This window comes from Phytophthora sojae, assembly GCF_000149755.1.
Source record: "Phytophthora sojae unplaced genomic scaffold PHYSOscaffold_3, whole genome shotgun sequence".
Lineage (NCBI taxonomy): Eukaryota > Oomycota > Peronosporomycetes > Peronosporales > Peronosporaceae > Phytophthora > Phytophthora sojae.
Window position 1 is genome coordinate 853,790 of NW_009258117.1, and position 25,476 is coordinate 879,265.

General features: G+C 54.8%; 12 protein-coding genes across 12 annotated transcripts; 4 read left to right on the plus strand and 8 right to left on the minus strand.

Annotated features, from left to right (window-relative positions):
* Window positions 1-52: 52 nt before the first annotated feature.
* Window positions 53-670, minus strand: PHYSODRAFT_354194 (hypothetical protein). The gene is made up of 2 exons (XM_009523813.1): window positions 452-670; window positions 53-371 (listed from the first exon to the last, which is right to left on the minus strand). The coding sequence occupies exons 1-2, from the start codon at window positions 596-598 to the stop codon at window positions 300-302; spliced, it is 219 nt and encodes a 72-aa protein (XP_009522108.1). The 5' UTR covers window positions 599-670; the 3' UTR covers window positions 53-299.
* Window positions 671-3,373: 2,703 nt separating this feature from the next.
* On the minus strand, window positions 3,374-5,296 carry PHYSODRAFT_297972 (hypothetical protein; the record flags this gene model as incomplete). The annotated part of the gene is made up of 1 exon (XM_009523814.1): window positions 3,374-5,296. The coding sequence occupies one exon, from the start codon at window positions 5,294-5,296 to the stop codon at window positions 3,374-3,376; it is 1,923 nt and encodes a 640-aa protein (XP_009522109.1).
* Window positions 5,297-5,645: 349 nt separating this feature from the next.
* PHYSODRAFT_558145 (hypothetical protein) lies at window positions 5,646-7,172 on the plus strand (the record flags this gene model as incomplete). Its single annotated transcript, XM_009523815.1, has 1 exon — window positions 5,646-7,172. The coding sequence occupies one exon, from the start codon at window positions 5,646-5,648 to the stop codon at window positions 7,038-7,040; it is 1,395 nt and encodes a 464-aa protein (XP_009522110.1). The 3' UTR covers window positions 7,041-7,172.
* A 346-nt stretch (window positions 7,173-7,518) lies between these two features.
* On the minus strand, window positions 7,519-8,076 carry PHYSODRAFT_496643 (ras-like protein; the record flags this gene model as incomplete). Its single annotated transcript, XM_009523816.1, has 1 exon — window positions 7,519-8,076. The coding sequence occupies one exon, from the start codon at window positions 8,074-8,076 to the stop codon at window positions 7,519-7,521; it is 558 nt and encodes a 185-aa protein (XP_009522111.1).
* Window positions 8,077-8,253: 177 nt separating this feature from the next.
* PHYSODRAFT_543033 (hypothetical protein) lies at window positions 8,254-9,556 on the plus strand (the record flags this gene model as incomplete). The annotated part of the gene is made up of 4 exons (XM_009523817.1): window positions 8,254-8,388; window positions 8,552-8,706; window positions 8,923-9,287; window positions 9,361-9,556. 4 exons carry the CDS (start codon window positions 8,254-8,256, stop codon window positions 9,426-9,428), a joined length of 723 nt encoding a protein of 240 aa, XP_009522112.1. The 3' UTR covers window positions 9,429-9,556.
* An 18-nt stretch (window positions 9,557-9,574) lies between these two features.
* Window positions 9,575-11,596, minus strand: PHYSODRAFT_488746 (WD-40 domain-containing protein; the record flags this gene model as incomplete). Its single annotated transcript, XM_009523818.1, has 5 exons — window positions 9,575-9,742; window positions 9,830-10,579; window positions 10,648-10,845; window positions 10,913-11,220; window positions 11,287-11,596. The coding sequence occupies 5 exons, from the start codon at window positions 11,594-11,596 to the stop codon at window positions 9,575-9,577; spliced, it is 1,734 nt and encodes a 577-aa protein (XP_009522113.1).
* Window positions 11,597-13,422: 1,826 nt separating this feature from the next.
* Window positions 13,423-14,753, minus strand: PHYSODRAFT_374774 (hypothetical protein; the record flags this gene model as incomplete). The annotated part of the gene is made up of 3 exons (XM_009523819.1): window positions 13,423-13,520; window positions 13,603-13,645; window positions 14,628-14,753. Coding segments are annotated over 3 exons (267 nt in total), but the record flags the coding sequence as incomplete, so codon positions are not given.
* Window positions 14,754-15,409: 656 nt separating this feature from the next.
* PHYSODRAFT_285274 (hypothetical protein) lies at window positions 15,410-15,904 on the plus strand (the record flags this gene model as incomplete). The annotated part of the gene is made up of 1 exon (XM_009523820.1): window positions 15,410-15,904. The coding sequence occupies one exon, from the start codon at window positions 15,410-15,412 to the stop codon at window positions 15,902-15,904; it is 495 nt and encodes a 164-aa protein (XP_009522115.1).
* Window positions 15,905-17,389: 1,485 nt separating this feature from the next.
* On the plus strand, window positions 17,390-17,872 carry PHYSODRAFT_327665 (hypothetical protein; the record flags this gene model as incomplete). The annotated part of the gene is made up of 1 exon (XM_009523821.1): window positions 17,390-17,872. One exon carries the CDS (start codon window positions 17,390-17,392, stop codon window positions 17,870-17,872), a length of 483 nt encoding a protein of 160 aa, XP_009522116.1.
* A 915-nt stretch (window positions 17,873-18,787) lies between these two features.
* On the minus strand, window positions 18,788-22,629 carry PHYSODRAFT_327666 (putative aconitate hydratase; the record flags this gene model as incomplete). Its single annotated transcript, XM_009523822.1, has 4 exons — window positions 18,788-18,971; window positions 19,791-19,899; window positions 19,943-20,154; window positions 20,513-22,629. The coding sequence occupies 4 exons, from the start codon at window positions 22,627-22,629 to the stop codon at window positions 18,788-18,790; spliced, it is 2,622 nt and encodes an 873-aa protein (XP_009522117.1).
* A 410-nt stretch (window positions 22,630-23,039) lies between these two features.
* On the minus strand, window positions 23,040-24,124 carry PHYSODRAFT_327667 (hypothetical protein; the record flags this gene model as incomplete). The annotated part of the gene is made up of 2 exons (XM_009523823.1): window positions 23,040-23,911; window positions 23,971-24,124. The coding sequence occupies 2 exons, from the start codon at window positions 24,122-24,124 to the stop codon at window positions 23,040-23,042; spliced, it is 1,026 nt and encodes a 341-aa protein (XP_009522118.1).
* Window positions 24,125-24,282: 158 nt separating this feature from the next.
* On the minus strand, window positions 24,283-25,373 carry PHYSODRAFT_327668 (hypothetical protein; the record flags this gene model as incomplete). Its single annotated transcript, XM_009523824.1, has 3 exons — window positions 24,283-24,904; window positions 24,926-25,148; window positions 25,220-25,373. 3 exons carry the CDS (start codon window positions 25,371-25,373, stop codon window positions 24,283-24,285), a joined length of 999 nt encoding a protein of 332 aa, XP_009522119.1.
* Between the last annotated feature and the right edge of the window lie 103 nt (window positions 25,374-25,476).

A 25,476-nucleotide genomic window follows, 5' to 3' on the forward strand; every position in this document is an offset into this window, starting at 1 on the left:
ATAGCGATCAGGAGCAGGAATATCTCGGGTTTGACGAGTGGAGTTGCTGGTTGGGGACAAGTGATATATAAATTAAAGGGGCGAAGTGTAGAGGTGTCCAGCATGAGCGAACACCCGAGCGCGCAGCTCAATCCTCGACGTGGACGGCACTCGCGCTGCTTGACTCAAATGCATCGGTGGGGACGGGGTATTTCTCCTTTTTCTTCTTCTTCTTCTTCACGTCGTAGCGTCTTGCAGTTTACAGTACATCCAGCGGGTTGTTTTACGGGGGGATAACCCGCGTAGATCCGTCGCAAAAGCTATGCGGTCAGAGCAGGCGACTTCGTAGCGAGCACCTTGCTGTTGCTTGGTCTCGCATCCTCAGCCCATTCCTTTAGTCCATGCAAAACACGACAAAGGTGACATCAGCGGTCGAAGGAAGCCTCGTGTACCAAGCCGACATTCCACGTACCGGGACGAGTGGGCTCAGGTCCGCCTCCCACGTGACGACGCTGTGCACGGCGGGGATCATGTGGTCGAAGAGGAACACGAGCGCGCTCGTGAGCTGGCCCAGCGCGGCGTCGCCGAGCTCCATGGGGGTGTGCGGCTTGTACAGCATGACTGGCTTGGTTGCTGCTGCTGACTGCTCTGTGGCTGTCCTTTGCTTGGTTGTTGTTGTCCTTGACAGGTCTTGGCAAATTGGGAAGTGAGACTTGGCTTGCGCCGCCAGCCGCCAGCGAGCGAGCGAGCCATCTTTGTGAATTTGCATACGTCGACGCCCGCTCGCCGCATTAAGAGAAGGCGCTGCTGGATCGCGGTGTCTTCTTTTGCGCGGCGCTTGCTCCGCAGGTCTTTAGCGCCGGTGCAACGACATGGAAGCGACGAACGTCAACTTCAGCTTGGGCGGGCCAATCGGTGCGCGCGCCGCAGCAGAGTATCGGCCAATGGTAGCTTGCCCGAATATCTGTTGAAATCTCAGACTTTGCGAAACACTTGCGCTCAGTATGCACGGTAGGCCTTCAACGACTCACCTCGGCGATCGCGACGTTTCATGTGCACAAATGGCTGCCCAGTCACAGGCTACACCAACAGCATAGTGTGGGCCATTCTCATAGTGTGCCCGTCGACTGTAATCGACAGAGGCTGCTGCTGCAGGCGTAGGTGCTCTGTAGCGTGTTAGATCCTCGACGGCAACCTGCGACAAAAGGTGTCCGCTTCTGCTTCAAGCGAGCACTTGCGAACAAAATTCTGTGGTGGTGGCGACGGCAACGCGTACATTTCGGTGTGCTTTGCCGCTCGAAGTGCGCGAGTGACGGCGACGAGGGGGGCAGTGATCCCATGTGACGAACGCGCGGAGTCGGGGCAAGTCGGTCTGCTTCGTGCCCTTGGGGGTCGCTGCATCTATGCCGACGTCCAGCTCACAAAGACGGCAAGACGGGGGTCTAGTTGAATTGGTCTTGAATATTAGGGAACTGCACTCGTGCTTTTGTAGATGATATCTACGCGACCGTTGTCTTCGAGGTTGCTCGAATCTGTGAAATCTGCTGTTCGTTTGCAGTTCATGCTGCTTGGGTGGAAGTTGTTGACGAAACAAAAGGGGAGAAACACGATCCGCGCTAGCCAGCGGTGGTTGTCATCGGGAGGCGAATGTTTGCTTCGAGCTGCTCGGCTTCTGTAGTCGCCGACGAACCTGTTGGGGCCAAGCTTGGGGCCATCTGAAAGAGCATGGTGCTCTTTCAGACGGAGCATGCAACACGAGCGAACAGTGCGGGCAGTTGCACTGGTGCTTGGGTCGCTCGCAGTCTGCAAGTTGCAGTGGGTGTCCACCTCGGAAATCGATGCAGGGCGAGTCAGCCGGTGGGCGACTACAGTTCCTACAGGTGGTTTGGTTGTCAAGTTGGTAGTGTCAACCCAAGGCTACGAATCAACTTCGGCACTTTGATGGCTGCTTGAATCGAGCAGTCCAGGACAGGATGTTCCTCGTTGAGGTGGTCCCGTATGCAGCGCTGCTTAGCGTAGGCAGCCGACATAACCGCAAAAATTCAAATTCAAATTCAGGATGTTACCATTCTCACGCTACAGTGTCATGATTCAGGTCGTGGTGTACGTGAAAGTGGTGGTGCCCCAGAGAACTCGGCAAATAATCGCCTCCGACGATTGCATGGCTGGAAGATTTCCATCATCATGGCCCCAGATTGCTAACGTGCAGCTGAGAGCTAAAGCCGCACTCAGGCAACCTGAATCATGACAACGTAGCGTGGCTAATTTGTCTGTTTCGCTGTTCGGGGCTGCTACTTGTCTTTGAAGGTGGACCAACCTACGACTATAAGCTCAGGTTGATTCGTAGCCTCGAGTTTACAGACTACCGGTACTGCGATATCTATAGATGGTCGATGAGACCTTGGAAGCACAAGTAAGATCTACGGTACATGCATCTCGAAATTGGAGACTCCAATATGTGCCCACATTCATGGCTCTGTAAGTCCTCTCCGCAGTGAACCAAACGGCGGGTTTGTGCCCATGCTCGTGATCGCGGCACGCAAGCCCCGCGCCGGCTGACTCGCCCTGCATCGATTTTCGAGGTGGACACCCACTGCAACTTGCAGACTGCGAGCGACCCAAGCACCAGTGCAACTGCCCGCACTGTTCGCTCGTGTTGCATGCTCCGTCTGAAAGAGCACCATGCTCTTTCAGATGGCCCCAAGCTTGGCCCCAACAGGTTCGTCGGCGACTACAGAAGCCGAGCAGCTCGAAGCAAACATTCGCCTCCCGATGACAACCACCGCTGGCTAGCGCGGATCGTGTTTCTCCCCTTTTGTTTCGTCAACAACTTCCACCCAAGCAGCATGAACTGCAAACGAACAGCAGATTTCACAGATTCGAGCAACCTCGAAGACAACGGTCGCGTAGATATCATCTACAAAAGCACGAGTGCAGTTCCCTAATATTCAAGACCAATTCAACTAGACCCCCGTCTTGCCGTCTTTGTGAGCTGGACGTCGGCATAGATGCAGCGACCCCCAAGGGCACGAAGCAGACCGACTTGCCCCGACTCCGCGCGTTCGTCACATGGGATCACTGCCCCCCTCGTCGCCGTCACTCGCGCACTTCGAGCGGCAAAGCACACCGAAATGTACGCGTTGCCGTCGCCACCACCACAGAATTTTGTTCGCAAGTGCTCGCTTGAAGCAGAAGCGGACACCTTTTGTCGCAGGTTGCCGTCGAGGATCTAACACGCTACAGAGCACCTACGCCTGCAGCAGCAGCCTCTGTCGATTACAGTCGACGGGCACACTATGAGAATGGCCCACACTATGCTGTTGGTGTAGCCTGTGACTGGGCAGCCATTTGTGCACATGAAACGTCGCGATCGCCGAGGTGAGTGCTCATGCTGCTACACCATCGAGCGCTCGACGATTTCCACATTCACTACGCTTGAGGCTATCATCTCGTCTTGCTTGTCCAAAGCTCTGACTTCGAACTTGTGAGGTCCCACCCCCAGTCCTCGCAGCAACAAGTTGCCGTCGTTCAAGTGCGTCTTCTTCACGAAGATGTTATCGTCCATCGCCACCTCCATGATGTCTACATTCACAGCAGTGTACTCCAGCACGATTGATTGACCCTGCTCGAACTTCGCACCTTCCACGGGATACGTGAGTGTCAGCTGTACCCCAGCCTCAGGAGAAGGAGTCGCTGGTCTCCAAACGTAGACATCTTGCTCGTAAGTTTTCAACTCTCCGATCAAGCCGGGAATCGGGACAGTCACCTCGAGGTGCAGCTTGAATCGCTTACGCTCCGTCGCAGTAACGTCGTCCAGAGTGAATCTCCTCAGAGGAATGGGGAACCGCACCGTTCGGTTGAATGAACTCACACTTTTGATGCCACTTTGTTCCTCATCTTCCCCGCCTTCCAGCGCTAGAAACCCAACCTCGGACTTGACCACCTCATCGTCCAGAGATACTCGATACCGAAACACCTCCGCTCCATATTGCTGCAATGCATCTGCTGGGAAGTTGGCGAGCTTCCACTCAAACCAAAGGCCTTGTGGGGTGATCTGAGCGTCGTCCAAAGGGTTCAGTATCTGCACCGACACATTCGAGATGTCGTATGCCGAGTACAGCCCTTCGTAGTCCGGTAAAGGCACCACCAATGGGTGGAAGAAGCTGTACACGCACGCAATGAGGTACGCCACCAGCACCGTAGTAACGCAGCCCACAAACAGCAACTCTTCCAGCGTCGGCACGCTCGCGTTCCGTCCATCCTGCTTCAAACTTGATTCCTTCTTCGAGGACAGATCATTGCTGGCCACCACTTTTGGCACAGCTGCAGCGACTCGACTCCCTGCTGAGCCTCGCCTTGCCTTGGTTATTCCAACCGCCTTTACCTCAGCTGCGCCGCGCTGCTCTCCCAATTTCTTCTGCTTTTCAACCTCCTTGAGCTCTTCCTGTTGCTCCTCCACGTCCGACTCCACATCAGTCACAGCCGTACAGTCGTCTTCGTGCTCAGCCTCCGAGTCGTTCGTGCCTTCAGGCTCGCCTGCAGCGTCCACAGGTTCCTTTTCTTCCTCTGTCTCGCACACCTCTACGTCGCTGGAGCCCCCCTCGCTAGCCGTCACCTGCTGGTCTCCCTCGGAATCGCAAGACGCGGCCGCCTCCGAGCCACTGGCCACACCCGACGTCGTGGTGTCGGTCTCAGGACCCTCTTCGCTATCGGACACGGGCTCCAGCACCGGCGGATCGTCCTCTACGGCAGCAGGGCCGTTCACAGCAGCAGCAGAGCAGGGTCTAACTGTGGCAGCAGCGCCCAGGTCCGACGTCGACCCCAACAGGAAGGCCAGCACTGCGTCGCGGTCGTCCTCCTCGGCCCCAGCCATTTGTGGTTCGCTGATGACCATCAAGTTGATGATCAACCGCGTATCTCCCGAGCGTATCTTTTTGGTGGAAGATCGCAACGCTTGAGGAGATTGGTGTGCGGCACACCAACGTCTGGTCACCCGCCTTTGACTCGAACCCACTATGGTTGGCTCGTTGAAGCCGACATAGGTACAGCCGCGACCAGAACTTGGCCGCAGTTGACTTGGGAGCTGTCGTGAGCCGTCGGACTGCGCCACACGGCATCGGAATTCAGCACGCTTTCCGACTGTACTGTACTTTGACGTTGTATTTTTTCGTACCTGTAATATCCACCGCGCGCTTGATTCAGTCTTGATAGTTTGTCTTGGTGGCTGGTGAAGGACACTTTTGCCAGCTGAACACGCAAGCTGTTTTGCCTCACTCTGCTGTTTTGCCTCACTGCTGTTAATATGTGAAACAGGCATGTCTCCTTGGGCACGATGCTCGTGGCGAGGAGCTTTCAACCGGCTCGTTTCGAGTGCCGGAAATTATGCCCATTAGCGGTCTCTTAAACCCCGTATATCGCCAAATAGCTACACCCAGGTGGTGCCTGAAAACCATCCGTCCACATACAAACGCCAAATTCTGGAGCCCAAACCCAGCAGAAAAAGTCGCTCCCTCGGTGGATTTAACGCGTGTCCATCCCGTTTTACGCCCTGAAATACGGCGTGTCATGTCGCGCCGCAGACAAGAAAAGGCCTGGGCCCTTCAAGGCTCTTCCTTCCCCACTCCACTCTCCCTCTGGCACCGTCGAGCCTACCGTAATTCCACAAGATGGCGAGCGGGCAGTCGGTGTTCAAGGGCGCGCTCGGCTGGGACGACTGGATCTGGTGGGTGGCCATCGGCTGCGTGGCGCTGCTGATCCTGCTGCTGCTGGTGTGCTGCTGCGTCTGCATGCAGCGCGCCAAGCGCAAGGGCCACGAAGAGGCCATCGCGGCCGTGCAGGCTCGCCAGCGGCTCACACAGGAGCGCGAGCGCGCCGAGCAGCAGCAGCAGCAGCAGCAGCAGCAGCAGCGTCTGCAGCAGGCGCAGAACGCCTACCAGCCCCCGGGCTACGCGTACTCCAAGCAGGTGACGGCGGTGCCGCTCGCGCCCGCGCCGAACCGCAAGAACCTCGGCCCGCAGATGGCCGCCAACGGCTACCGAGACAACGGGTCCCAGCTGCACAGCGACCAGTTCCCCAAGGCGTACCCGCCGCTGCCCGGTCAGCAGCAATCGGCGGTGGAATCGCCGGCGCACCGCAACTACCAGCCCCCACCGAAATGGTACAACGCCCAGCGGAGCAGTCCGTTGAGCCACGGCTTCGAGGCCAACGCGCCCCGGCTCAGCTCCGGCAGCTTCAGCTACGAGCCGCACACGAGCTCGCAGTACCCGGACAGCATGCGTTACGACGACCCGTACGCGGAGGGAGGGGGTGTCGACGGCGTGCCCTTCATGTCGGTCACGTCGCCTTCGGCGTCCAAGAGCTCCAAGGGCAACAACAGGAAGAACGGCGTCAGGCTGCAGAACCAGGCAGCTTCGTCCAACAGTGGACACGACCAGATCCCCGCCCCCGTGGTGGTGCCCAGGTACACGCAGGCGCCGTCAACGCCGTCCGAGGCGCGAGCGAGTGCTGGATCCTCCGGGGTGTCGGGGGGAACGCTGCAGTCCCGCATCGATGCATTGCGATCGGCGGACAGCAACGACATGGTGCACTCACGCATCAGTGTCGCCCCTGATGAGGTGCCAGACTCCTCTTCTGCTAGAGCGGGAGGGGTTATGTGGAGTGTACAGATGCCGAGAGCATTGGCCGCCCAGGAGTCGTACGCTTCGGGACCGGAGCGACGCTCTGGATTGCTGAAGGGAAGTGTGCTGTCGCCCAACTCGTCGGCGATGTCGCCGTCCCCGTTCTCGTCCCCGTCCGCTTCATTGCAGAGCGAACAGAGCTACGAGACCTTTGACCCCGACGCGTTCAACAGCGCCAAGTCCACGGAGCTTGGGGCGATCATCACCCACGGCTCGAGCAGATCCATTGGCAGCGACTACTCTCACGGACAGTTCGAAGACGCAGAGAGCTTCAGACCGGGAGGACGCAACTTCAAGCGACAGAGCAGCAGGAACGAGACTGCGGCCAAGCCTTCGCGGGCAGAGAACGTCTCCATCAACAGCCGCGGATCCGTCGAATTTTGAGCTTAGTGATAGACGACGAGCTGGGAGACAGGCCTCCGTCGAGACGCCACACACCACGCGCTGAAGGCCGAGTCGGGCCAAAGTCGTATCATAGTAGCAACGCCGTATCTAATATCACTCTAGTTTTTGAACAAACGCCGCGTTAACTTCAATCCTCCGAATCTTCTACCACCAGCGAGAGCGCGCACTGCCCGATCCTGTCGACAAGGGCGGCAGCGACGCAGCAAAACTACTGAGCCCCGCACTCAGACCCGAGCCAGCTCGTCCATCATCTGCATCCGTTGCTCTACTCGCAGTTTGTCGAAACCCCATGTTCCCACTGCTTACATAGCTATTATAGCTGCCCCCTCCATCCCCCCGATTAGCGAAAGCCACAGTCTGCTGCAAGAACGTATCGAAAGCTGCACTCGGCTCCATCGACAACGGCTCCGCACTCTGTCATACAAACCGTAAAAAAATAACTTCAGTCATATCTCTGTCATATCTCGCTCATATCTGCGACTTTACGCACCGATTCAATGCTCGCCACCGTTCGGAATTCGGGGTAGCCCGTTGGCCCCGTCGTCTTGGGTCTAAAGTTTCTAGGCAGCAGGTCTCTCTTGTTGCCGACCACGAGCTTCGGCAGGTTGTGCAGCGTCGAGAAGTCGTGCTCCTTGCCAGTAGAGGGCACTACGCAGCCCTTGAGCTTCTGCATGCCAGCCAGCTCCCTGCTCCAATTGCGCAGATGTTCTCCGCTCTTGGCGTTGCTCAGATCGTGCACGAATATGACGCCGTGCACGTCGTGGTAGAAGGCCCCGCGACTGAGCTCGTACTTGATGTGGCCCCCCACGTCCAGGAATTCCACGAACACCTCGCGGCCCGAAGGTCCCAGAGGCTTCAGCAGCACGTGCACGTCGCACCCGGTGGTCCAGAGCGACGCGGATCTGTCATAACTGATATCGCCGGGCGAGTGCGCGCGGCAGATCGAGCGCAAGAGCGCCGTCTTCCCCACTCCGGAGTCCCCCACGACCAGCACGCGCACACTCGGCGTCTCCATTTCAACTATGGCGTCCCAAAGGTATCAGCTTAGAAATATGGGTCTCATTTTAACCAATAAGGCTGCGTTAAATATATCTAACCTTGGAGGTATGCGGATGCGTGATACCTTGCTCAGATAAGAGATCGCAGGTCTCGACGGCGCAATCCCGCGTATCGTTATATTCAGATCATCAACATGGCGGAGGAGTGGGCGTACGAAGAGGCCTCGGACGAGGAGAAGCTCCAGATCGCGCAGCGCTTCCTGCTGGCCAGCCCGCCCGGCCAGGTCCACGAGGTCCTGCGCGACGTGGCTAAGCTCGTGCCCGCCCACGTGCTGCCCGACGCGGCGCTAAGGGGCGCGCTGCACGCGTACAACGTCAAGAACTGTCTGCCCGTGGACGTGCCGGACGCCGACTACAAGGCGCGTTCCCCTCTTATTTGTTCAAGGCATCAAGAGATAGAGGTTCTGACGACTGTCTTATTTGATACTGTAGATCTTGATCTGCGAGGAGGGGGAGGTGGACGCCGCTCACTACATCGACCCCATCGGCAACCGCATCCTGGGCTTCGACCACATCAAGCAGCAGGTTGTGGCCGACGACGTGGCCGAGATCCCCGAGGAGAGGATCTCGGACTTTGAGAAGGAGCGGTGAGGAGCTGTTTTGGTCGGTGATATTGGTTTATGAAGGGCCTTTGACTCATGATTTTTCTTTCTTTCTTATTATTTTGTAGCCAAGACGTGCAGAAGACGTTGAAGTCGTACTTGCAGTTCGAGTACATGCACGGGTGAGCAATTCTCAAGGTGGTGCTAATTACTTTTTAATGTTTTACTAAAAAAAGGTTTTGCTTTATTTTATTCTTGCAGAGGAACTGCCGGTGTGTATGTTGTGGGCTCCAAGATCGTGGTCAACCTGTGCACGGAGCGGATCAACCTGCGCAACTTCTGGGGAGGACGCTGGAAGTCGAGGTGGGAGGTGGACTTGACGGCCAACCCGGCCAAGGTCAAGGGCAACATCCAACTGCACGTGCACTACTTCGAGAACGGCAACCTGCAGCTGCAGAGCTCCAAGGACGTTGAGGTGGAGATCACGGTTCAGCGCGTCGGTGGTCTGGGCGACGCTCTGCTGCGCGTCATGAAGGAGGCGGAGGACGACCTGCAGACCAACCTCGAAGACATGTACATTAACATGTCCGAGGAGACTTTCAAAGAGATGCGTCGTGTCATGCCCGGTACGTTTTAGCTTTATCTCGCTGGTCTGAAGCAGTGTGCTGACCTGTATATTTACTACTGCAATGTGTACAGTGACGCAGACCAAGATGGAGTGGAGCTTGCACGCGCATCGCACGGCCAAGGACCTCGGACGCAAGTAAAAAAATTGTGAGCCCCAGCTGCGCTAGAGCTTTCGCGCAGCCAAACAAGTCCAAACACCGAAAAGAATTACACGTTGAGTACACAGTACGAGACTCGAGCGCGAATGGCTTATTTGTTGATCATCTGTAAGTTGCTCTTGTTCCATCTAGCTGCTGAGCTCGAGCGCCTCTAGCATCTCGTTTTCTCCAGTCTGGAAATTGGCGAGCTGCCACGACAGCTTCCAGATGTGCACGGTACCGGCAGAGTCACCCGCGGCGAGGAAGTTGCGCTGTCTTGGGTTAAAGTCAAGAGCAAACATCGGCGCACTCGCTGTCTTGGAAGCTGCAGTTGCCGCAGCACCCTTGGATGCCGTTCCTGATGCCGAAGACTTTGTGGTTGTTTCTGTTCCAGATCCAGCGACCGGGTCTTTGCCGCTGATGATCAGCACGGGGCTAACGCGATCGACTTTCAGGTCGAAGACATAGACGTTGCCATCCTCGCTGGCTGCGGCGAAAACCATCGGACGAGTACGCGACCACTCCGCAGCGTAGAGGTAAGCTGCTGAAGGTGTGACATCGACAGAAAGCAGCAATTCGCGCTGCAATGTTGAGTACACACGGGTCGTACCATCAGCAGATGCAGTGAGGAACAGACTCTTGCGGAATGGCGAGAAGCTCGCGTCGTACACTGGAGCTGTGTGAGGCTCGAAGACGAAGTCCATCGCGCTGGGGAAGATCGTTGCCGGATCCAGCCTCGCTTCGTATACAGTGGCGAGGGTCACCTCTTTGCTGCGCTTGGCAGACGCGTACGCTTCCACTTGGCGTCGAGCTGCTGGGACTTTGGATGCGGGTAGCTTCATGACCAGGCGAGCTGCGGTTGCCGTCCACTTCTTCTCGCCCTTGAAGTCCGACGAGCGGACGTTGGACGCAGCCTTGGCGAAACACCGAGCGACAACCCCGCCTTCAGACCCCACTACGAAGGCGCGACTGGCCTTGTCGATGCTGCTGAAAGCGAGAGCTTTGCCGCCGATGACTGGAGAGCGGGTTTCATCATTGTTGCTCTTACCACCATTAGCGCCTGGTAAGTGCATGACGTAGCCCTCAACAGGGAAGGCAAGTTTGTCTTTAACTCTCCAAAAGAGAATTTTGCCGTCGCCACTGACACTCGCAACCTGCAATGAAGAACAGAAAATAAGTGGACGGACTGAGGTACAGGAACGAAGGCGGAGCTCTAACTTACGTTGTAGTCGTTGGTTTGAATGTCGTAGACCCAGGCGACCTTGGTGACAGGTTCACGGTGGAAGTAGTCGCCGATTCCTGACGAGAAAAATCGATAGTCGACTGGTTCGGTGTCCCAGACGAAAACCTCTCCGTTGAAAGACCCAGCGGCGACAATCGACGGGCTTTGCGGGTGGAAGGCAACGCACATGAGTCCGCTCTGCAGTCATCACCAGCTCAACAGAATCAGCACTATCAGAAACCAACAAGATTAGAGAAATGCATACCGAAGTTTCGAGCACGAGCGAGGGTTTCTGCGGATTGAGGTCGCTCTGGAAGACATTCCACAGGCAAAGTGCCGAGCGGTAGTTGCACCAGCCAGAGTGATCGAAGCGTCCGTACGCCACTGCAATGACGGATCCCGTCGCATTCCATGACACTCCAGTGCACGAAAGTCGTAGCGAAGATGGAGCACCAGCGCCATTTGATGTTGCAGTCGCTTGCTGCGGCTGGAAGTACGTGTCATAGTCGAACTGCAGTCGAAACAGCTTGCTGACGTTCTTCTCTTCCGACTCCTCCAAGTACCGCTCCAAGCCTGCAACAAGTTTTAAGGAAATAGTAACGACAAAGTTTTTAATGGGTCACGAAATTGGTCTCGTACCACTGAAGCAGGAGCTGGTGTGGCCGTTCTTGGCCATTTCTCGCAGCATGAGCCCGCCCACATTCTGCAGACACTCCGATACCCGTCGCTGGTCTTCTTCCTGAGTGTCGGACGCTGCATCCTTGCCCTTCCCTCTAGCTGGTGCTTGTTTCTCTTGACCTGTTTGGGTGGAGGCTGAGGCGGTGGCGTCGTCCGTCTGAGCCTCCTCATCGAACATCTCGATCTCCACCGTTTGCGAGAAAACCTCGGCGACCTGCTTGGTCCGCTTGGCCTTGAAGCGCGCACTACCCAACGTCACGTCCTGGAACATTGTCTCCGTGCACTAAATACAAAGCGTGTCGAGTGAATACGAGTGTCAACGTGTCTGCGTCCTTTCGCGCCCGCAAGATACAAAGATATTTTTTTTTAAAAATGAACACGGCCAGAGAAACCAGAGTATGGAACTAACAATGAAATCTATGAACAATCGTTACTAGTCTACTGTACCCTGCAAAGCTACAATGAAGCCTCAGCTGGAAAGGGTGCAACAGGCAATGCGCTAATGTACCTAATCTCGCTGTGGATACCGTGAAAGCAAAATGATTGTTTCCCCATATAGTACAAGTGTTTTAATAGTACGGGGAAGAACGATTACCCAATGTCACAATCTTGGCTTGATAGTTTTGGAAGAGCGTTGCGGCAATCGCTGCGATACTTGCGGTCGAATTTTAATTCGATGCTTCTTTTAAAAAAGAGAGCTTAGAAGCCGAGTTTATAACGATGTACCCACTCCTAGATCTCGGGAAGCACGAATGACATCGTCCAAACAGATAAGACTGGATTGTACGTTCGCAAGGAGCTAACTCTCAGTTCAACTACTAGTACATGTGTACGGTATACATGTATTTTAATACATATTGCAACGTGTTTAGCCCCACACGCTCGGGGTTGGTCGCGACCGTGCTGATGCGGTCTGAAGTCCGTCTGGCCGTCGATGTCAAAACGTATGACACCGCGCCGGTGGGTGTCCGACTGACAGCCACACCTATTTTATTTAGATGAACTAGTCGCGGTATCTGCTACCGTCTAACTACAATACACGTCTACCTGCCGTGCACGAACTGAGTTCCGATCTTCTCGCCGTCTCTAGCCACTCGGGTGTACGCCCACTCGCGCCTACCCTACTCGTCGCAGCCGTCGATAGACTTGGAAGCCACGTGCTTCCTCGTTCGTCACTCCACCGTCGTCCACTGCCGTGTAGCCGTCCACCGAGTCCGTGGGGGCGTCTAGCCACGCTTCGTCCACCTTTCGTTCGTTCGCCTCGCGCCCGCTCCCGAGCGCGCTGTTGCTGACTTGTCCGGCTGCTCGCTAGCCGTCCAAATCGGAAGTGAGCTCACACGTCGAGCTCGCAGTACTCGTGCTACCTGGGGGACCGGGGTCCAGTGCTGCCGATCCTGCCGACCACGCTGTCCGCTGGATACACGCCCACTCCGGCACCAGCTGCAACACCGCCAAATGGCGTCGCGGCCGAGCTCACCGTCTCGCTCGTGGCCGTGACGTCCACCTTCTTACAATATTAAAAAGCCTGTACAGACAACGACGGATAAATCCGGACTCACTGAGAGACATCCTCCAAACTGTAGGACAATCACAGGCCCCGACACAAAAATCCGGAGGGTAAAAATACTAAGATGTGATTGGATGATTTACTAGCTCACAGTACATAAAACGAAGATAAACCGTATGGAAACACAAAAAAGATACGTGTATTAGATCGATACCTCCGGGTAGCCTTTTCAAAGCTACGAATTATCGTTTTCTTCGATATGGCGTTCCACGCAGCACTAGTGGCATTGATAGCACGGATACGTTTTTCTTTTGCCGTGCCTCCCGTAGCTTTAGCACTATTTTTTAGCTTCGCTTTGAGTGGCCCTATGACACCGACATCAAGCGGTTGGCACAACGCTGTGCTGTTCGGTGGCAAGGGGGCCACTGTGGCGTTCGCCTGTTCCGCCACAAGCCCCAGGCCTTCTTCTGATACATAACAATAGAAATTGTCGAGAAGAAGGACAGAGGGAGCATAGATATTTCAAATTTTAGGAGTTTTTCTACGTAGATTTTCCATACATCCTTGTCCATCCATGCATTCTCTTGAGCCGCGTAAACATGCTCATCTGGGAACTCCTTGAACTCGTTTTCTTCAATCCGACCGCCTGGAACTCCACGGATGATGAATAGAATTGGCAATTTCGCTCCTAAATTAAATGAAATAATCACACCAAACATTAGTACAACCTTATGACAAGTAATACGAGTAGTTTTAGAGAATGAACGTACCATCATCGCGAATTGTTAGCACGGCAGTCATACGACCTGCGTGCTTGCTGTTGCCCAGTCAGGGGCTCATATCATGGCCGATACCTGTAATAAATATCGATACTGTATGGCCGGATACTTGTATCAGTATCACCTGATATTGGTGGTGGTGCTGTATTGAGATCCATTGATACTTCGGCATATAAATATCGATATCCTGCGACCTAGTGTAGATTTCACCAACCAGGTTATTTCCATGTGCGCTACCGCACATAGTTACTTGCATATAGCCACTTCTCCCACCCAACAAGCCCACGGCAAGTACAAGTCTACTACTACCATCTCGGTTCGGTTGCGTGCGCGCTCTCTAGAGAATGGCCGACGAGGATACGTCGCCCAGTGATCGTGGCCGTAGAGATAAAGAAGGCGAAGTTGGAGTCGAGTTGGTATTCCACTATCTGTGCGTCACTCAAACCAGAACATGTTTGTTCTTGTCTGGGAGTTCATCCATGTACTTGCTACTCCGATTCCTGACACAAAGAAGAAAAGCAGCTCGTTCACCCACATCTGTCTCGTGTGCGCAGCACACAAAAAAGCACGGACCCGACCTCTTCTGGTCTTAATGCGGCAACAGACGACTGCTAACCCCAGGAAGCACATGCTCAGAGCTCACAAGGATCATCCCTTTTCGGTTGAAAATAAGCTTGAGAATCTGTCTCGCCAAACCCCTATCTACCGTGTGCCAAGAGCGATGTGTCAGTCTTAGTGGCTATGTGGAGAACGAGTTGCGAACCCAGCTTGATAACGACCGGGCGGAGACGATGTGCTTGATGAAGGCTAGTTGGTCCGAGTACAAGGAAGTGCTGCAAAAGAATAGGAGACGGCGACATCACCCAAATTACTGCAGGTACCATCTTTATCAGTATATGTATCATTATATTGATATGATATTGATATTGATATTAGTATCGGTATCGCTGATATCAGCTTCGTCAGAAGGCCGAGATACCCGATACGGTACCAGCTAAACTCGAGCTGGTATGAACCCCTGTGCCCAGTATCCGTGCCGAATCCTTCCGTCCTTTCATGGCCCAGCTCTTGGTAGGTGGCATGTCAAACAGAATTGCCGTCTCATCAACGTTTAACATGCCACCACCTTGATATGACCCATACTTTTACCACACCTCAAAGTGCAAATTTTGCACGGGTTTCTTCAAGTTCTTCATAGGATTTTTTTTAGCTTCTTGGGGCTTATTGAGAAGAAAATCCATAACATAATGAGCCGTAATACGGTTACACATCAATTTTGAAGAAATTATTAGGTATAAACATAATATATTACCGTTTGGCGATTCGTTGCACCATTCTTTCTAGCGCGCTCTCCCCATTTTCCTTGCCGCTAATGTACGAATGCATCCAATCTGGCTCAGTCTCCCACCGTGTAAAAGCACGCATGTTTGTCACGGGATGCCAAACCGTCTGTCTTCAAGCATACTAGTTTATAATTAAAGTCTTTTCTCACTCATCAAATCGGCGCGTGAAATACAGCTGTGGTCAGACTGTCTGAGAGTCAGACATGTTCAATATTATTGTACTGTAGTATAGTATTATTGTAACAATAACACTTATCGAGACTATCATTGATACGTGCCAAATCACGCAAATCCTGGACCATCCCAGTGGTGTACACCCTACGTACTACACTCTATAATATGCTATACTGTACTTAGTACGAAAGGTATCGCTCTCTGTGCTCATTACGCAACCTGCCTTCTATCGTACAAGCCCCCAATACTGCGCCTCGCCCCAACTTGAACCCAAGAAATCCATGCGTCTGAGGCTTACTGACGTTCTACTCGCGACGGCTGCCGCTCTGGTCTTGGCCATGGATGCTTCCTCGGCAAGTAGTGGCGTCACGCTGTCCAAGCCGAACATGGTTCTGCCCAGAGCGGATGGGGGCGTCAGGAGCAACCAGCGATTCCTGAGGGCGCATTACGCTGATGATGGTGAAGACGAGGAGAGAGGCTTCAAGGAATGGCTGGCGTCGCAGACGATATTGTTGCGTCTTGCGCGGGCGGATAATGATGACAAGGCTCGGATTATCTCTGAAGTTCGGGATCCTGACCTCTTAGCAGCCCTCTTCAAACAAACTAAGTCCCACCTGCACGACGCATTCCCGTCATTCAAGGACGGAATGCATGCGAATGACTTTACTGCGATGGTACAGAGGTCCGAGCTAGACAGTGAGACGCAGGGGATGCTGATTAGTGCTTACTCGAAGTATTGGAGCACCAATCAACACCTCAAACCTCCCAGCAGATAAAGTGTTAATCAACTTTTTCTTACCTGCAGTTTTGCAGGCATACCAATACTAAAGCGTTTTAAGAATGGTGTCTTCGATTAGTATTCGTCTTCTCTTACTGGTGCCGAGAGCTTGTGAGTAGGGAAAGTCCTTCAGAGTTACCGACATTTCGCCTATAAGAAAATTTAAAAGACTATTATTGAAAGTTCGTACTTCAGAGTACTTATTTTGGGTGAATGTGTCGTTGAAACGATTGTAATAACACCCCCACGTCAACAATGCATGTCATTTTCTTCAAAAAAACAGGAGAACGGAAAATATTTTCAGTAAACATTTTCCGTCTTCCTGACAGAGCAAATTCGACGCTCACTTCAGATATCAACGAAACGAGCGCTCACAATCTTGCTGATCCATTCTGGCTGGTCAAGCTTTAGTGAACGTTGCAACCAGAAGACATTTTATGGGAAATGATCCTGTAGTCTAAAGCGCCCTGTAATGCTAAAAAAAACACCAATTGTTGAATTCGTAGAGGAGATACTTTTTTTGTAAAATAATCTTGCCGTCAAAACCGCCTAAGGCGATCTGAGGAAGCCTTCGTGCATGTCTGACACCAACTTAACGTTGTGGGTCTCAAAGAACGCTGCGATCCGTTGGAGCTCGTACCTGCTGCCATACGTCCGTAAAAGCGTGTCGACGATAATTTTTGGGGACTCGATGAGCGAGCGTGGAGTTGGAACCTGTGATTATGCTGACATTTCGAGCTACCCCAAAGCGTATTTGATTCGTTCAGCTCGATGGAACTTTGGTTCTTGCGCAACCGGAATAAGGCCTCTCGATTTGGATGTCAGATTTTCACCAAAAAATAAATACTTACGTACACCGAGTGTATTTCCGCGATTAAACGTTTCTCGAGAAATTCTACAAGAGAAGTTTGTTGAAGCAATTTTTTTAAGCAATACCAGGGTTTTATGAAGACCTTATGAATCAATTACGGCGACAGTGGCGCAGTTGACGATACTCGCTACACCACAGTTGACTCCGACGAGCGGTGTAGCTCGAATACAAAACCATAAAAGCCTACAATTTAGGCGATGCTGCATGAAAACATACATTACGCCATTGTTTGATTGGTTAGTATAATGATCGAAACAGCTACAACCATACTTGGTAATAAATGCTGCTGGTCTGGCTTCTGTGAACACTACTACAATCATGGATAGCATAATTGAAATAGTAGGCACCAAGTGTACATGGTGTTAATCCGCACTGTGTACGCGAGAGCGCCAGAGCGCTGCGTTGCTCGGAGCTGAAATAAACCCGTGACGGGCCGACTCACGCATCCCCGGGTATTCACCCTTTCGACAGAGCGGAACGATTACCTTGAAGACGGCAATAGATCTGAAATCTGGAAACCTCACGGTACTTTGGGGTCATTAGAGGTAGTGCCGTTCTTTCTCCACAAGAAGTAGATGGCCATAACGACTCGTTATTAACGGATGACAAAGCATGAGCATGAACGAGCACCACACAGGTGATCACTTTCAAATCCGCTTCCAACGGCACAAGCCCGCACCCACCTCCATCATGCAGAAGGCCTCGTTCTTCGCCGCCCTCGTCCTCGCCATCACCGGCCCCGCCATCTTCGCTGCTGGCCAAGAATCGACCAAGGCGGCGCTCTTCCTCGGGTCGTCGCAGGACCTCGCGGACAGCGTCATCTGCCTCAGTGGCCAGTCAACCTGCCGCAGCCTTCGCGAGCTCGAGGGGGAAGCCGAGGATCTGGCCAACTATTCCATCCTCAAGCCGCTCAACGAGACGTCGGGGGACAAGGAGATGGTCTGCTTCGGGCCCTGTTGTGCCCGTTGCTACCAGTACCGCAGTCGCCGTCTCGAGGAGGTTGTGGACGAGCACCGCCGCCTCGAAGTGTCGGGCAAGAGCCAAGTCCAGGAGATCGCGTGCGTCAACGAGCCCTGGGGACTGCAGTGCAACTAAACCAACTGAACTGGGACGGCCATGTCTCCAAAGCTCATTGTCCGAGTCAAGCCATTATTGATCCGTAAACAGTCTGCCACGTCGTATTTGGGTAGTTAGTGAGTTGTGAAGAAGCCTAAATAATGCAGTCAAGAAGTTGTTTCTCCAAGATTATTCTAACGTTTCTTTTATTGTAATAACCGGTCAAAATGCCCACCTGTAGCAACCGCTTATTAGATCTCAATCACCTAATTAATCAGAGTATAAATCAGTGTATAAATCGATTGTGATCCATATGCATCGCTAGGCTGCACGATTGCCCAGTAAAAGGTGGGCATTCTGCTCCAAACGCGTGGTTTCACATAAATCGATCGTACCCATTCACATATGCATCGCAGGGACGCGATCGATTTACAAATCGATCGCGCTAAATCAGGGTGCTAATCAATCGATTTACGACCAAAATAGGCAAAAGAAGCGGTTTTCACAATAACTTCCAGCGTAACACATTTTGGTTTCAGAATGTTTAACACTTGAGTTTGCCTTTGCAAAAACCTGTTTCTCGTCGTTTTTGCCCGGGGCGGGTTGGTCTTGTGGTACAAGTGCGCAGTTGTCGGCGCAACATTGGTTGCATGAAATCTTAGCACGACAGCATTTCGAAACTCGAGTATTCGGGTAGAAGTCTTGTTGACTGTGACCATTGGTTCAATGCTTGTCAGTCGACCACAGCCGGTGAATTACACAGCTTCAGTTTCTGGTGAAAAAAAATAAATTAAGACTCGAACCGCTACGTTTCCGATGCTCTAGGCATAGCTGGATGCCTTAATTTTTATCGATAAAGTGCTTGGAGCAGTTACGACAATTACTCCTGTTAAAATCTCATACAGGAGCTTGACGCTTCGCATCGGGAACCCCAAAAGCTATGCCCTTATTCTGTTACTCAAAGATGTCGATATACCAGCACGTCCCGAACGCGCATCGCTTCTTCGGGTTGCCGTTGGGGTAGTGGATTCCGTTCGCTAGTTCGTCCATGCTCCCATCTGCAGAAGCAGTTGCCGCAGTGCCGTCGGTCTCGCTTGGTTGGCGCGTCTCCGAGCCGACACCGTTAGTACCACGACGACTCTCAGCAGCGGCCGAGTCGATGGGGGTGAAGATCACAACGATGAGGGCAATGGCGAGGCAGAGCGAAGAGCGTATGTTTGCTTTGGTAGAGCGGGTAGACTTGCGCTTCACAGTGGAATTTAAAGAAGTGAATAGAAGGTTTATAGTTTTGGCAACCCACCAACGTGTCCAAATATTCTAGGTGGTGCTTCTGTCGAATGTGACGACACAACCTACAAACGAATCGCGATAAGCGTTTTTAGTTGTGTGGCTGGGGGCGCGATGAATTACGATGATTCTTAGGTTCTAGTTCTCAAAGGTTTATCTTGTCCGAAGCTTCCTGACGGTGTTGGATTTGTCTTGTGCTCCATAACTGCAGCTTCAAGCCTCTATGGGTCTTGACCAGTCGAAAAAGAGGGGGGGGGTCATCCAAAGTATTACGATGATACACTTAGCCAAGTCACTTTTTTCCTGACCTCTCGAAAATTAGGAAACCTTTCTTGAGCGAAATCGAACCGTAGATTTGGTCGACTGTCGTCAGTTTTGACCGCAAGAACTCTGTTTCCGTTTTTTTTGGCCATGAGCGTAGTCGCCTACATCGAAAATACCGTCGGCATCATATTCAACTACCTGCGGGTAGAACGCTTATCGACCTCGGTCGTACACCACATAACCGCTCGGTAATCACGATTGAATTGTTTCTGATGCTCAAAGTACTGTTAGCTGCCTTGTTTTAAAGAGCTCGGAACGCTACGAGACTGCTACAACAATAGGTTTGCTACCATCTCGCACGGGCACTTGGCGGGTCGCATCGAAATTCCAGAGGCGCTCTCCTTACTTGTTGGCGTAGTCAAAGATGCCGACATACCAGCACGTTCCAAACTCGCAGATCCTCTTCTGGTAGCCGTGGTGGTAGTCGGTTTCTTCCTCAAGAGCGGTCTTGCTCCCTTCAGCAAGCAGACGCAACCGACCCAGAGCTGTCGGTCCCACTCAGTTGGCGCGTCTCCGAGCCAACATCGTTGACGCCACGGAGACTTTCAGCGGCGGCCGAGTCGATGGAGATGAAGGCAACCGCAATGAGAGCAAACGCGAGGCCGAATGACGAGCGCATGTTGTAGGCGGACTTGTGCTTTCCGATGGAAATTGAAAAGTGGTCAAGAGGTTTGGCGCCGATGGGATGGCTCACGTGATAGTCGCCCACCCTAAGCACGCGCAAGCCTGCAAATTCTAGGTGGTTGTTTGACTCTAACTTACTGTAGATGCGGTACAAGCGTCACCTCAAATAAGCGAACCGAGAGCTCCCTATTCGAGAATTTGAAGATGGTGATTGCTTGGACGAAAGTTACGTTAACAGATTTGTCTTCTGGAAGTGATCCGTGGTGCCAACGCTTGGCTAACATAATGCGACGCTCGAAATGTGTTATGCTGAGCATTGGTCACGTCACAGCACCTTAGAACAGACCCCATGACTGAATAAACACACGCATGTAGTTTTTGATTTATCGTTTTGTGCCATCTGCCTACTGCCAATTGCACTTGCCTACCTACCAACCTACCTACCAGGACGGAGTGGACGCCGCCTCGCCGCAGCCGACACCGCCCGAAGAAATGGGCTTGGGGGCCTTGCCACGCATCGCGGCGCGGAACAGGTCCGCCTTGTGCTGCTTGAAGAGCGTCTTGAGGCCGCCGCCGTTGAGGAAGGCCTCCTCGAGCTGCGTGAGCGAGAAGGCCACCTGGTGGTCCTTGACGCTCACCACGCGGTTGCGCAGGTCGACGGTCACCTCCTCGCCCTCGGCCGCCAGCTCGTGGAACTTCTCGTCCGTGACGACGATGCCCAGCAGCGCGTTGTTGGGCTGGTTGCGGGCGTAGATGTAGGCGAACGACTTGGCGATGACGGCCTGCACGCCGACGGCCTTGAGGCAGATGGCGGCCTCCTCACGCGACGAGCCGCTGCCGAAGGCCGTGCCGGCCACGATGATGTTGAAGCCGTCCTTGACCTTCTGCGGGAACTCGGGGCGCACGTAGGCGAACGACTTGGCGGCCAGCACGTCCAGCTCCGTCTCGCAGTCCTCGGGCCACAGGGGCGAAGACTTGTTGAGACCCATGAACTGGGCCGGGATCACGGCGTCCGTGTCGATGTTGTCGCCGAACACCTGCACCTTGCCGCTGAACTTGGGCGGCAGCGCGGCCTCCAGCTCAGCCACAGCGGCCTGCTCCTTGGCCTGCTGAACGCTCTCGTCGTCGCCGCCCGAGGCGAGCACGGGCTGCGGCTCCGTGACCTTGTACGACTTGGTCGACTTGGCCGGCGACGGGGTCGACGCGTCGGGCTCCACCCAGTTGCGGTAGTTGTCGAAGTCGTCCTTGTTGATCTTGTCCAGGTACGGCAGCGGGTCCACCACCTCCATGTCGAAGCTCGAGGCGGCCACAACCGCGGCCGAGCTCAGGTTACCGATAGAGCCCTTGCCCATGCGGTTGCGGAAGTTGCGGTTCTGGCTGGAGAGCCACACCTCGCCCTCGCCGGCGACATCGGCACCAATACCCACGCAGAAGCTGCAGCTCGGGACGCCGACCGTGAAGCCAGCCTCCTCGTAGATGCGGATGAGACCCAGCTCCTTGAGGCGGTCGATGATCTCGAGACTGCCGGGGGTCACGCGGCGCTGGCCGTTGGCCGACGGGCGCTTGCCCTCTAGCATGGCCTGCTGCAGCACCATGGCGCCGAGGATCAGGTCCTCCTGCGTCGTGGTACAGGCGCCGATGAAGCAGCCGTCCAGCTTCATGCCGAACTTCTCCTGCACGCTGACGCAGTTGTCCGGGGACGGGTACAGCGCGATCAGCGGCTTGACGTCCGCCAGGTTGATCACGTGGTGGGCGGCGTAGTTGCAGCCCTCGTCGGGCTCGAAGAACAGCGCCTCGTCGAAGTGCGACTCGCGCGCCTCGAGCACGCGCTGCGTGATGGCGTCGGCCTGGAACACGCCGGCGATGCCGCCGAACTCGGTGCTCATGTTGGCCACGGCGAACCGCGCGTCGTCCGAGAGGTACTTGAGGCCGGAGCCGCCGTAGTACACGGCGCGCTCGAAGGCCACCGTGTTGCGCTTGAGCTCTCCGAGGATGTGCAGGATGACGTCCTTGCCGCCGATGCCGAAGCGCGGGGCGCCCACGAACTCGATGAAGCAGACCTCGGGCACCTTGAACCACGTCTGGCCCGTGACCAGCGGCATGACGACGTCACCGGCGCCCAGGCCGGCGGCGAAGGCGCCCATGCCGCCGGCGCTGCACGTGTGGCTGTCGGCGCCGATGACGATCTGGCCGGGCTGCGCGCGCTTGCGGGCGAACTCGGTGTGCATGATGGTGGTGTTGGCCGGCTGGAAGTCCGTGAGGCCGTGGGTCTTGGCGAAGTTGGTGGACATCTCGATGAGCGCCTTCTGCTTGGGCAGGTGGTTCACGCGCGGGTCCACGGTGTGGTCCAGCGCCAGCCAGAAGCGGTCGGGCCGGTGCAGCGGCGGCCGCCCGATGGCCGCGTGCATGGTGTCCATGGCCTGGAAGGTGAGCTCGCTGGCGATGGTCCAGTCCGCCTTGACGCACAGCACGTCGCCCACGCGCACGTGCGGCTGCGAGAGGCCCACGGCGTGGTGGCACAGGATCTTCTCGATCACGTTCATGCGGGGCGAGGCGGCCATGGCGTTGTTGTGGCTTGGAGATGCAGGCGGAGCAGAAGGGCAGAAGGGTGCGAGTCCGGTGGTGCAACGCGAAATGCGGGCTTGAGCTCGAGGAGCTCAACGTGGACCCTCCATAAAGGGATACGATTGGCTTTGGCAGGGTGATTGCGCATACAAAAATGTAGCCATGTGACGGTTCAACTGACGCAGCAGCCAGACTGAAGGCTCGTGTGGCGGGGGCGATGGTGCTCTCTGCATTCTACTGTATCTACGTCTCAACGTGCTGGTTTGACATTGCTGCTGCAGTATCGAATGAGGGCTGAAGTTGCAGGGCTTTGATGGCGCTTCGATTACTTTGATTACTCTGGGTACATTGCCCCTTTGCCGCTTTGTGCAGTTGCTTCAGGTTCGGGTACATGTACGACGGGTTTTTACGGCGCAGCGTCGGCGGAGTAGGCGAGTCCGAGGTCGAGGCGGACCTTGTCCATGATCTTCATGATGCCGAGCGACTCAGCGTGCGAGTACTCGCTCCTCTCGGTTCGGTTGCTCTGGATGGCCTCCGCGACGGCCTGCGCCTCGTAGAGGAAACCCGAGTGGTGGTCGGTTGGCGTCGGCCACGGGAACCGCGAAGTCTTCTCCGTCTCCTTCCCGTTCGCGTCGTACGTGACGACTGAGACCTCCATCGTCGCGTGGGCTGGCGGGTGGATGAAGATCCGGCCCTTGGTCCCCGTGATGGTCACGGTCTCACTGATCCGCGCCAGGGTCGAGTACTCGACCGTGGCGAAGCGCTGGCCGCTGTACTCGAGCGTGATCGAGCTGTACACATCCACACCCTCATCACTGAGCTTCCCAGCGGCCGCCACCTTCTCAGGCTCGAACCCGAACACCATCGTGGCAGACGCCAGCACGTAGACGCCGATGTCCAGCAATCCGCCACCGCCCAGCTCCTTCTTCCAGATGCGGTCGTTGTCCGCTTTGAACGGGACGCCGAAGGCTGAGTGCACGTGGTGGACGTCTCCGATCCCGCCGTCGTCGAGCAGTTGACGAACGAAGCGGATCGAGGGGAAGAAGCGCGCCCACATGCCCTCCATGAAGAAGAGCTGCTTCTGCTGCGCCAGCGTGATGACCGCTTCCGCCTCCTTCGCGTTCATGGCCATGGGCTTCTCCAGCAACACGTGCTTGCCATGATTCAAAGCCAGCGTCGCAAGCTTGCAGTGCGTCGGGTGGATCGTGCCGATGTACACCACGTCCACCTCTGGATCGGAGCACAGCGCCTCGTACGAGTCGTATGCATTAGGGATACCTGCACGCGGTGACGTCAGGTTGTCGTTTGAAAGTTCGCGCGGAAGTTGAACTCGTTACCGTGCTTTTTGGCGAATTCCTCGGCCTTGTCCAGTGATCGAGCAGCGCAGGCGTGGAAGATGGCAGTCTCCAGAGGCTTCACGTTGCTGACGAAAGTGCGGCCGCAGCCGAGAATGCCCCAGCGCAGTGCGACCTTCTTGTCGATGGAAGTCATGGCTACAAGTTCTGTGTCGAGTGAGACAAAAACGAGAATGGCGTGGCGACCTGAGGAACTCACGCGGTCGAGGGCTCTGAAGGCTACGATTGCTCACGATGTTGGTTGTGGTTGAAGTTTAGAGCTACTGAACGTGCATACTGACTGCCTAGCTACTCCTAGGCATCGGCCGGGTATGCCAGACTAATGTCTTCACGGATTTTGTCCATAATGGTCATGATGCCCAAAGACTCTTCCAGCGAGTATTCGTCTGCCTCGAGCTTCTCGGACTGAATGGCCTTCGTCACAGCTTCGCCCTCGTGCAAGAATCCAGAGTACCCGTTGTCTGGGTCCGGCCAGGGGAACGTCTTTGTTGTCGCTTCCTCTTGGCCTGGCCCGACACTACGAATGACCGAGACTTCCGTCGCCAAATGGGCCGGTGTATGAATGTGGATGCGGCCAGTGGTTCCTGAAATCGTGACGGTCTCACTGAGCTGCACCAGCATCGAGTACTCGATCGTAGCGAAGCGCTGGTCGGTGTACTGCAGCGTCACCGAGTTATGGATGTCCACCCCGCCGTCGTTTAGTGTACCAGCGGACGTCACCTTCTCGGGCTTGGTGCCGAACACCATCGTCGTGAAGGCGAGAGTGTAGATGCCGATGTCCAGCAGCCCTCCCCCTCCCAGTTCGTTCTTCCACAGACGCGCCTCGTCCTGGGGGAACGGATAGCCGATCTCGGCGTGAACGTGACGCACCTCGCCGATCTCATTGTCAGCCAGCAGCTTGCGCACGAAGCGGATGCTCGGAAAGAAGCGCGTCTACATTCCCTCCATGAGGAAGCGCTTCTTCTCCCTCGCCAGTGCAATCAGCGACGCCGACTGCTTCGCGTTCATGGCCATGGGCTTCTCCACCAGAACGTGTTTGCCATGGTTTAGGGCCAGCGTTGCGTGCTCGCAGTGCCAAGGGTGCAGAGTGCCGATGTACACAACGTCGACCTCTGGGTCAGAGCAAAGAGCTTCGTACGAGTCGTACGCGCGAGCGATACCTGGTCGAAGCAGACAATAAACCACTTCAGCACCAAGTTTGAACTATTGTAAAGACAGACATGGAGCGCACCGTGAGCATTGGCGAATTGCTGCGCGCTTTCAAGCGACCTGGCCGCACAGGCCTGGAACGTCACGTGCTCCAGCGGCTTGATAGCGCCAGCGAAGGCGTGCGAGATCCGGCCGCAGCCAAGGAAGCCCCACCGGAGCGAGGACGTCTCAGCCATGGTTGTCAAACGGACAGAGTTGTCGGCACGGTGAGAATGCAATTGTGGCAGGCTGCTGTGCTGCCTAGCGCGACTTCACTGCGATGATTCGTGGTTGAAGAGA